The sequence below is a fragment of the Dendropsophus ebraccatus genome, chromosome 2 (assembly GCF_027789765.1).
Source record: "Dendropsophus ebraccatus isolate aDenEbr1 chromosome 2, aDenEbr1.pat, whole genome shotgun sequence".
Lineage (NCBI taxonomy): Eukaryota > Metazoa > Chordata > Amphibia > Anura > Hylidae > Dendropsophus > Dendropsophus ebraccatus.
Genome location: NC_091455.1, coordinates 158703244 through 158715377, shown reverse-complemented (window position 1 = coordinate 158715377; position 12134 = coordinate 158703244). Strand labels below are relative to the sequence as shown.

General features: G+C 40.0%; 1 protein-coding gene across 2 annotated transcripts in view; it reads left to right on the top strand.

The window, feature by feature from the left end:
• Positions 1 to 12134, top strand: part of NKD2 (NKD inhibitor of WNT signaling pathway 2) — an 82722-nt gene that overhangs the window by 53854 nt on the left and 16734 nt on the right. Inside the window, exon 6 of one of the 2 annotated variants that reach the window (XM_069960385.1) lies at positions 3824 to 3919. The exons of the other annotated variant lie outside the window; for it this stretch is intronic. Within the exon in view, the coding sequence (XP_069816486.1) occupies positions 3824 to 3919 (96 nt within the window). The remainder of the gene's footprint in view (positions 1 to 3823; positions 3920 to 12134) is intronic. 2 annotated transcript variants of the gene reach the window in all.

The following is a 12134-nucleotide window of genomic DNA, read 5'->3' as shown; positions in this document are numbered from 1 at the left end:
AATGGGGGTCGCGCTGTCAGCAGTGTCAGGCAGTCGTCCTCAGCAGATGCTTAGGCAGTATGGGGACGAGGAGGGGGGCCTTGGGCAGGAAGGAAGGGCTGTCCCCTGCGCCGCCTGTTACTTTTTAAATGCAGACCCCCAATGAACTGGCAATCTGGTTAGCACACTGGTCTTCCAGATTGTCAGTCCGGCCAGGGAGGGCTAAGAGCATTTCTCCCGAACTGGCTGTGATTATCACAGCCAGTTCGGGAGAACTGCAGAGTGACAGGAAATGGTGAGGGGGGCCGGCGGGCCCCCCTAGCATAGGGGCCCGGTCGCCATGGTGACCGATGCGCCCCTATAGCTACACCACTGGTTTCACTGTTTCTTGCAGTGAAATATGCTTCACTCCATTCTCTCAGCAGATTTATATTCTGCTGCTAGAATATAGTGCTATAGCCTTGTAAAAGGTAACTATTTAGTAGTTGTGATGTTAAAAATAATAAAATAGATCATTCTTACCTGTCCGCACTCCCGCATGTTTGTGTTGGTACAGTAGCACAAAGATTTATTTCAGGAGTTATGAAGCCCGTTCTATAGTATTTGCGGACCATGCACGGAACGTGTGAATGACAACTTAGAATGAAATGAGAGTCTAATAGTGAGTAAGATTGGTTTCAGTTGTGTGATTAAAATAATAGTCATTCCCTTTGTGCTAGTCTGTGCAGTGCCTGGTCAGGTTTCTAACATTGTGGAAATGTATCCCCATTCCTTAAATAGTATGAGCATTACTATCTGTAGATATTTATGTTTTTGTGTTTGAGGCTGTGTTCACAATTCGTGACACTATTCGTGATTCCGCAATTGTGTCAAAATTGTAACAAAACCCATCAGTAATGCTAAAACCCACCATATGTGAACACAACCTTAGGAAGAGTAGTAAAGTTTGAAGTAGATAAAGCAATTTTGGGAAGCATTTTGATAAGGTAATATCATACTAATAAGTACAGTGCCTTGCAAAAGTATTTGGCCCCCTTGAACTTTTCAACCGCTTGCCACATTTCAGGCTTGAATCATAAAGACATAAAATGTAAATTTTTTGTTAAGAATTAACAACAAGTGGGACACAATTGTGAAATTGAAGGAAATTTATTGGATCTTTTAAACTTTAGCAAATAAAAAATTTAAAAATTTAGCTTGCATATTATTCATCCCCCTTGCATTAATACTTTGTAGTGCCACCTTTTGCTGCGATTACAGCTGCAAGTCACTTGGGGTATGTCTCTACCATGGCAGTTATGACCTTCAAAAGGCTCCAAAATGGTGACATTGCGTCAAAAACATGGATGAAAAATATTAATCTGCCAGCACCCAGACCTGACCCGAGGTGCTGACAGTGTGCTGTAGGTGGTATTATATTAGTTAACAGGTTACCAGTGGCTATTTTGTTGGTGGAGGTGCTGCTGTACAATATTGATTTTCCAACTGTAAACAAGAGTTAAAGAGGAGTCGTGGCGAGGCGCTCATGCCGCATTCTGGCACGCCTCTCCACTCTCCACCTGGCCTCCTGTATGATTACTCCATCTACCTGGTCATCTACCTGTGCCACGTATGTAAACAATGACGTCAAACGCAGTAGGCACCCGGCCTGTGACATCAGTGGAGCATGCACAGACCAGGAAAATTACGCGATCATGCAGGAGGCTGGGCTGTTCAGAATATCCATTGAAAAGAAAGTGAAGAAATGAGTGGTGAGGAGTGCCAGAGTGCAGCATAAATGCCTAACAATGACTCCACTTTGACTCTTGGTTACAGTCGGAATATCAATATTGTACAACACTGCCAGAATAGCCACAGGTAACCTGCTAGCTGATGTAATACCACCTGCAGCACATTGTCATCACGGTCTTGGTGCTGACAGATACCCTTTAAAAATCTACCCCAAAAATAATATAAAAAAAAAAAATGTTGAGAATGATAAGGAAAAGTCACAAAAAAGACATGAAAAGGTGAGATTGATAAGGAAAAGTCTCAAAATTTTGGGCAAAATAAGCTTGTGCAAAAATTTTCAACCTTTTCCTCCCCTATTGTACAGGAAGTCAAGAGTGTTCAGATAATATATCAATGAGACATGTTTGTTTTAATTGCTTGCCATAGCCTTCTCATACTACAGCACAGTCCGTACCACTTTTGGCTATTACACTTATCTCATGTAAGTAAGGGTATGTTCACACTGAGCAATTGGCGTAGAATTTCCACCGAAATTCACACTTAATTTAATGCCTGTAAAATAAGTACAGAGCAATGCAACGTTGTCTAGGTCTCCTTCTTCATTCCAACTACAATTCTGTGCGTAATTGACATCGAAGTCTTCGTCAATTCTGCCCCAACTCAAAAAGAGGAAATTTAACTCTATCTACAACCAGGATTAAAGGACAACTCTGGCGAAAAGTATTTTTTAATATGTTATTAACTATGGAAAGTTAGACAAATTCCTAATGTACATTAATTATGGGAAATGCACATATGCTGCTATTTCCCTTAATTTAGTAGATCATAGTGTTCAAATTCTCTCAAAAACAGTGACATCATGAATCAGGTGTAATTCCTATGTAGTGTCCAACAGGGGCACAGTATGTGTAGAAGCCTATGGACTGTTTTGAAGTGTATGGAAGATGCAATATAATGTAAAAAATACACTTTATTGATAGACTATGTGTATGGAATAATTTAGGGAGCAAATTAGGATGAGAGCTGCTGGGGGTGACATCCAGGACCGAGTCGGCAGGACGCGGGGGCGTCAGTGACCTGGCAGTCCAGACCGGGACAGCAGGGAAGTGAGTTGAAAATGCAGCGGTGGGGGGAGGCTGGGGGGTTGGTAATGGGGACCAGATCTGGGAGGTTACCAGCTGCTGTGGGGTGGGTGGGGGTTAATGTCGGCTTAGGGGGAGGGCTTGTTGAGGGGGATCTCCCTGGTACTACTCCTCCCATCATCTGCTTATACTATGAGCAGATGATGAGAGAAGGAGCAGTGTCTATCTGTCCCACTGCACCAAGCAGGGAGGAATAAGGTAGTTAGATGCTCTGGCACCTCTCTCCCTCCCTGCTTGGTGCCCTCCATTTGCGGAGCAAGTGTCCTTGCTACCCAAATTATTCCATAAACATAGTCTATCAATAAAGTGTAGTTTTTACATTACATTGCATCTTCCATACACTTCAATACAGTCCATAGGCTTCTATATACTGCGCTCCCTTCTGGACACTCTATAGGAATTACACCTTATTCGTGACATCATGGTTTTTGAAAGAATTTAAACACTCCATGATCTACTAAATTAAGGGAAATAGCAGTATATGTACATTTCCCATAAGTAATGTACATTAGGAATTTGTCTAACTTTTCATAAGAAATAACATATTAAAAAGTACTTTTGGCCAAACTTCTCCTTTAATGATCTTGATCATAAATTTCGGTGGTAGGTAGCATTGAACTTGGGCCATTCATGCGGGAACGGCCGTTGTTTGTACAAATGTGAACATAGCCTTAGTGTCAGTTTGTTAATGCAGAAACCAACCAGAAATTTTTTGGTGTATTTACATACAAAGATATGACAGATTTTTGAAGCAAAAGCCAGAAATAGACTAAAAGCAGAGAACATAATGGAAAGACTAAAATTGTTCCTCTTTTCCACTCCATTCTTGGTTTGGCTTCAAAAATCTGTCAGATACAGTAATCTGTCTGTGTAAAAACACCATAAGAGTGGCCATGATTATTATTATTTTATATTTTTGCACAAATATAGTGACATACCATTTATTAAGTTTCACCTTTTAATATTCCTAGGAATTAGAGTGCAATGTTTCAGTCGAAGATGACAATCATCAAGAATGGACTTTCACACTCTATGACTTTGACAACAGTGGAAAAGTAACAAAAGAGGTATATTTAGAGTACCAATTCATTGTTGTCATCCATTTTTTTTTTTTAAGCAATTTGTAAGAAAATAGATATATACAACACTTTAGGGCAGATTTTGGAGGTAGTAAGGATTGTTTGTTGTTTTACGAGATAACGTACATTACTGGTAGTGTACATCCAGCATCAATTTAACCAGTGCTAGCATTGAGTACTTAGGCCAAAGCCACAATTAATATTTGACACAGGGATTGTACAGGTGTCAGCTATATCTTACAGTTAACACCTTGCTGCAACAGATAAAATTATATTCTTTCATTCATCATTGAAAATCATCTGCACTGCCCCCTGAATTCCCAGTTCTGCCCTGGTATTATCTTAGTGTTATCGTGCAGGTTTGGACATTGTGTGTAAAAATGTGGGAAATTCTGTTGATGCAACTATTCAGTTGTAATCTATGCCCCAATCAAGTCTGATCCATTTGACTGAGGCAGGGATAGAAAACTCAGAGGACACTGACACTGTCCGGGACAGACCAGGTTTGAAATGTATTTTCTACAAAAAGAAGCCCTGGACCTCCAGAACACAGGTATAGCCGCAATGTGCAGTAGCCACAGTTGCGGCGGTGGCTGCTGCTGTGAATGTCACCCGTCTAATCATAGGTGACAATATGACATCATGCTGTCAAAAGTCAGCCAAACCCACTTTGGCAAGACTGGCTTACAGTCTAAGGCTATGGTCACACTACGTAAGAGACCGGCCGTTCCGTTCTCGGCCGGAGCCGCTCGCTTCACTGTGTGAACTGACAGGGCTTTCTGCGGCCGGAATTCACTGAATTCCGGCCGCAGAAAACTGACATGTCAGTTATTTGCGGCCCCGTATGGGATCCCGGCCGGAGCGTATACGATGTGTATACGCTCCGGCCAGGATCCCATAAAGAAACAGGCATTGTTCCACCGCACCAAAAGTACGGCCGGTGTACTTTTACGTAGTGTGAACATAGCCTTAAGGGTATGGCTTCTCCTGACTGTCCCCAACAGCTCATGTTTGAGCTATTAGATTTCAACTTCTAGATCCTTATGTTATTTGAAGGATGATTGTCTTGCTACACAGCCATACACATTTTAGTTCATATTGGCTTATACCTTTAGGCTATGTTCACACAACACTTTTTCATTTCCGTTTGAAACGACGTCCGTCATTTTGAGTCCAAAATGATGGACATCATTTAACAGTCTGGCCACCTGTCAATATCAGTGCAATAACTGCTGCTGGTACATTATTCTAGTTTGGGTTAATAATTGGTCTTTGTATGTGTCTTAATTGAAAAGTCCATTGAATTTGATAGTAAAAACCGTGAAACGACAGTGACAAAAAAAACTGAGTGAACAATAGAAAATATCCTCCCCTGTTTGGAAAAGATGTCCGAAAATAATTGTCATGATCATTATTTTGACGTCCGCGCAGACTTCTGTTATTTAATACAGATGCTCATCATTGCATTGAAGTTGCGGCAAAAACAGCAGCCTTTTCTCTTTTTTTGACATTGTGTGAGCATAGCCTTACAGTCAAGGTGGGACACTGGTGCTGGGTCATTTTATTTTTTGCTGCCAACTTATATTTGACTTCTGATTTGTGTTTCGTGCATTTGACAGAAATTGACTGACTTCCTTTCAGAACATAGAAGTCAATTGGCTTAACATGTTGGGTGAAATCTTTCGGTTAAAATCATACTTTTCCAGCAACTTTACTGTAATGTGCGTGTGCCCCTGTAAAGCAGAGTAGGTGCAGAGTGAGGAGACTCTGCCCCTTCTGTCTTGTATGTCCTTATAACTTTCAAAACCTAAATTAACAGGTGATGTGAAATAAAGTATGTTTGCAATTTCCATAAATTTTTTATTAGTTAGTTTTAAAACAAAGCAAGCTATACTTGCTAGACTCCAAACACAATAAATCCCTGAATCAACGTCCTATCACATGAACTTTAGTGCCCATAACTTGTAATATTATATTTGTCAACAAAAGCATCCAGGCCTCCCTTGAACCAGAATCCCATCTGTGCTGATGGTGAAACCTTCCTTCCTCTAAACCAGGGATGCCAAACTCAGGCCCTCCAGCTTTAGCTTTGGCTGTCCAGGCATGATGGGAATTGTAGTTTTAAAACAGCTGGAGGGCCTGAGTTTGACAAATCTGCTCTAAACGTAGAGGATTCCCCCTTGTTATGGTTACAGGCCTAGGTGTAAGAAGATCACTAGAAAGATCTCTGTACTGTCCATTCATATATTTGTACATTGTGATCAGATCATCCCTGAGACATCTTTTTTCTAAACTAAATACAGTGGTACCTCGGTTCTCGAACATAATTGGTTCTGGAAGGCTCTTCCAGAACCAAGCAGTTCAAGAACCGAGCTGTAAATTCCCATAGGGAACAATGTTAAACTGATTATGTGTAAAGGTAGAGAAAAATCCAAGCACTCACCGGATGAAATTATCTCTTTGTGCGTTTACTCAGACATCACAGGGAGGGAGCGGTGACAAGGGTGCGGGAGCGTGTAGCAGACAACTGTTTCGCGCCTCAGCGCTTTGTCAAGTCTTACATCACTACCGGGGGGGAGGGTAGTTTAAATAGTTTACATCATGCATATGTAAATGATATTTAAAATAAGTTAAAAAATGAAAAATATAAACAAGTACAAATTAACTCACAAGAAAACACTCCAACCATTCCTCTCATTGAGGCCATTGGGGCCTACGCATCTAGAGTGGCAATCCATGTTGCTTCTCTCCTGAGGAGGTGCTGATGTCTGTCTCCTCCCCTATCAGGTTGATCCACCTTCTCTAAACTCAGAAACCGCAATGAGCTTGTATCACCTGTGGGAACAGAGTTCATATGCTCAATAAGGCGGGGAACACCTTTCCCCGTCCTTACTGAATAAGCATGTTCTTTGTATCTAGTCCACATTGGACGTTTTGTCTTTCCAATGTGCAAACGGTGACATGAGCTCACAAGCACATAAACAATATAGGGAGTTCTACAGGTAAAAAGGCTATTAATGTAGCAGTCTACTCTCTTGAGATTAATGTATGCTGTGGGAATAAGCTGTGCGCAGTATTTGCAGCTCCCGCATTTTTTGTTCCCTGTTAGAGGAGCTCTAGTGTACCATTCATCCACCACTTTTTTCTTTATGCGCATGTTCACATTGAGCTTGTCTCCAATGGTGCAGCTTTTGCGGTATGTGATGAGGAGTTCCTGAGCTGCAATCTCTTTCAGGTCGTCATCCTGTTCTAAGATGTGCCAATGTTTCCAAATGGCTTTTGTGATGCACTGATTTAGCTGTGAATTTTGAAGGACAAAAGAAAACCTGTTTAACCCTTTTTGTTGTGTGGTCTTGGATCTCAGTAAATCTGATCTGTTCAGCATATTGGCCCTAATTCTAGCTTCACTAATAACCTGTTCTGGGTACCCCCTTGCTAAGAGTCTTCTTTCCATGTCTGCAGCTTGTACAGCAAATGATTGATCATTGCTATTGATACGTTTATTGCTATGTTTACACAGAACGATAATTCACCCGATCGTACGATTAACGATGTCTGAGTAACGGTTTTTTTTGTAACGATCAGCGTTTAGACGGTACGATATATCGTACGGAAATTCATTTTGCAATCGCTTAAAGCCTATCTCACACATCGGCGGTTAAATCGGCGAACGACTGTTCACATGGAACGATCTGCGAATTTTTTTGCGAGCGATCAACGACTATTTGAGAACCTGTTGAAAGATCAACGTTGATCGTTCGCTGCATCTACCCGGACGATTATCGTTCGAATTCGACCGTTATTGTGCACGTACGCAAACCTCTTTTTGGCTAAGCTGGAAAATGAATATGTATTTAACAAGCGCAACCCACACATCGGAAGCATCAGGGCGTATTTTCGTTACGTGGATGATGTTTTCGTTGTGTGGGTTGGAGAAGAAAACAAGTTCATTGATTTACCTTAAAGAAGTGAAAAGTGTGAACATGGTTTTCACGCATAAGATAGGGAACCGATCCCTTGAGTTTCTGGACGTCCAGGTGGACGTAGTGGATAACACACTGCACACCTCAGTGTTTAGAAATAAACCCGCATGCAATTCTATCTTGCATTATTCTAGCAGCTCTCACCCCACACGAGTTAAAGATTCCATTCCATTCAGCCAGCTAGTGAGACTTAAACGCATCAATAGCAATGATCAATCATTTGCTGTACAAGCTGCAGACATGGAAAGAAGACTGTTAGCAAGGGGGTACCCAGAACAGGTTATTAGTGAAGCTAAAATTAGGGCCAATATGCTGAACAGATCAGATTTACTGAGATCCAAGACCACACAACAGAAAGGGTTAAACAGGTTTTCTTTTGTCTTTCAAAATTCACCGCTAAATCAGTGCATCACAAACGCCATTTGGAAACATCTTAGAACAGGATGACGACCTGAAGGAGATTGCAGTTCAGGGACCCCTCATCACATACCGCAAAAGCTGCACCATTGGAGACAAGCTCAATGTGAACACGCGCATAAAGAAAAAAGCGGTGGATGAATGGTACACTAGAGCTCCTCTAACAGGGAACAAAAAATGCGGGAGCTGCAAATACTGCCCACAGCTTATTCCCACAGCATACATTAATCTCAAGAGAGTAGACTGCTACGTTAATAGCCTTTTTACCTGTAGAACTCCCTATATTGTTTATGTGCTTGTGAGCTCATGTCACCATTTCTACATTGGAAAGACAAAACGTCCAATGTGGACTAGATACAAAGAACATGCTTATTCAGTAAGGACAGGGAAAGGTGTTCCCCGCCTTATTGAGCATATGAACTTTGTTCACACAGGTGATATAAGCTCATTGCGGTTTCTGGGTTTAGAGAAGGTGGATCAACCTGATAGGGGAGGAGACAGACATCAGCACCTCCTCAGGAGAGAAGCAACATGGATTGCCACTCTAGATGCGTAGGCCCCAATGGCCTCAATGAGAGGAATGATTGGAGTGTTTTCTTGTGAGTTAATTTGTACTCCATAGAGAAAGTGGTGCAGTGAGGTCCTCAGGTGTTGGCCAATGTTGGATAATGATATTGTAAACACTAGAGTATAATTAAAACACTAGAGTATAATTAAAAGTGGCAGAATAATAACACAATTAACCAATGTCACAGTATTAAAATCATTTAGTAGTAAGAGATCGGTAGTGTACACAATTATAGAATATAAACACAATTAATAATCATATTTAAAATGTATACGAGATATAAGCAATAAATGTCAAGAAAAAATTCACAAAAATGAATATGCACTAAAAAATAAAAAGTGAAAGAATGAGAAAAATAGAAAAAATAATAGAAAATGAAAAAATGAAAAATGAAAAATAAAAAATGAAATCAGGTGCGGGGATCGGATAGGTCTCAGTTCATAGATCCTGATATAACTAAAAATTTCATCCAAATGATCACTTAAACAGTCAGTTACAGTATTTGATTAGCAGCAATGTATATACTGTATAGCTGTTATGGAGAAATTAGTTGTGAAATCGTGATGCCGTAATTATATAATTCATCGTTTGTCGGCTTACACGTATGGTCTTTGATTATGCCGATTCGGGTGAAGTATACAGTTTTAGCAAATAGTCAGTACCAACAGTTGGTTTATTAACTGTATTCGTGCTCTTTGTAAAATATTATAGTTAACTGGAGAGATACGCTGTGATGCGTGTGGCGGTAAGTTATAGTATTCCAAAGCCGCTAGCTCTGTTAACTCCTGATATAAGTAGGCCACATTGGGTCCGTAATGATAGAGTTACTGGAGAGTGGTAACAAATGATAATGCAGTGTCATAGACACATCTCACCCGTCCTGTGCGGCCGCTCCGTTTCGGACTGTGGAGGTTTAGATGCGAGGTTCGTCCTGGCGGCAGTGGTCCTTGTACTGGCTGTATAGCGCTGGGAGCGCAGGTTGGCGCTCAATAAGTAGATGAATCGTCTTGCGCTTGCGCAGATAGGACTGTTGCCCGCGGGACCTCGTGTCAGGTTTAGCGCCAAAAATTCAATTCTGTGCTATTTTTTGTATAGATGATTTGAGTGATTCAAATGGATGATCATAGGAAATAATATATATGCAAAAAATGGTCTGTATAAAAGGTAGCTGGACGTGTTTCAAAGCTTTCATTAGCTTTTTCCTCAGCAGCAAAGTAGATGTCTATAAAGACACTTGTGGATATTTATATGCTTTCATTGAACTACTTAATTGATGGGTGGGTTATCTGGAAAACCCGGATTTTGGAGTTGATAAACAATATTAATATGGCCGGATATATAAAATATAGACAATATGAAGAGTATAAACAGAATAAAATACATGAACAGTGTGAAAATATGTACAATATAAATATTAATGGTAGTAAATACATACAAAAGAATATAAGAATAAAAATAAAAATAAAGAATAGATGCTGATAAAAATAAAACCAGAATTGGTGAATATTTTTATCAGCATCTATTCTTTATTTTTATTTTTATCAGCATCTATTTTTATCAGCATCTATTCTTTATTTTTATTTTTATTCTTATATTCTTTTGTATGTATTTACTACCATTAATATTTATATTGTGCATATTTTCACACTGTTCATGTATTTTATTCTGTTTATACTCTTCATATTGTCTATATTTTATATATCCGGCCATATTAATATTGTTTATCAACTCCAAAATCCGGGTTTTCCAGATAACCCACCCATCAATTAAGTAGTTCAATGAAAGCATATAAATATCCACAAGTGTCTTTATAGACATCTACTTTGCTGCTGAGGAAAAAGCTAATGAAAGCTTTGAAACGCGTCCAGCTACCTTTTATACAGACCATTTTTTGCATATATATTATTTCCTATGATCATCCATTTGAATCACTCAAATCATCTATACAAAAAATAGCACAGAATTGAATTTTTGGCGCTAAACCTGACACGAGGTCCCGCGGGCAACAGTCCTATCTGCGCAAGCGCAAGACGATTCATCTACTTATTGAGCGCCAACCTGCGCTCCCAGCGCTATACAGCCAGTACAAGGACCACTGCCGCCAGGACGAACCTCGCATCTAAACCTTCACAGTCCGAAACGGAGCGGCCGCACAGGACGGGTGAGATGTGTCTATGACACTGCATTATCATTTGTTACCACTCTCCAGTAACTCTATCATTACGGACCCAATGTGGCCTACTTATATCAGGAGTTAACAGAGCTAGCGGCTTTGGAATACTATAACTTACCGCCACACGCATCACAGCGTATCTCTCCAGTTAACTATAATATTTTACAAAGAGCACGAATACAGTTAATAAACCAACTGTTGGTACTGACTATTTGCTAAAACTGTATACTTCACCCGAACCGGCATAATCAAAGACCATACGTGTAAGCCGACAAACGATGAATTATCTAATTACGGCATCACGATTTCACAACTAATTTCTCCATAACAGCTATACAGTATATACATTGCTGCTAATCAAATACTGTAACTGACTGTTTAAGTGATCATTTGGATGAAATTTTTAGTTATATCAGGACCTATGAACTGAGACCTATCCGATCCCCGCACCTGATTTCATTTTTTATTTTTCATTTTTTCATTTTCTATTATTTTTTCTATTTTTCTCATTCTTTCACTTTTTATTTTTTAGTGCATATTCATTTTTGTGAATTTTTTCTTGACATTTATTGCTTATATCTCGTATACATTTTAAATATGATTATTAATTGTGTTTATATTCTATAATTGTGTACACTACCGATCTCTTACTACTAAATGATTTTAATACTGTGACATTGGTTAATTGTGTTATTATTCTGCCACTTTTAATTATACTCTAGTGTTTTAATTATACTCTAGTGTTTACAATATCATTATCCAACATTGGCCAACACCTGAGGACCTCACTGCACCACTTTCTCTATTTTGTATATCCATTTCTGACCCTTTGGTATAAGGGCACGAGGTTAACCTCGGCAAGGGCCATTTGTAGTAGATCTCGTACCATCCTTCTTTTCTTTTGTAATTTGTACTACAGCCGCTCGCTTCACTGTGTGCTACGGGAAGCTCTGATGCGGGCACGCGCTGATGCGCCCGTATCAGAGCTCTGCGGCTAGAAAGATCATCTGGGCAGAGACCCGCCGTTCCATGACTGTTGACATGTCTCTATGGCATGTCGAA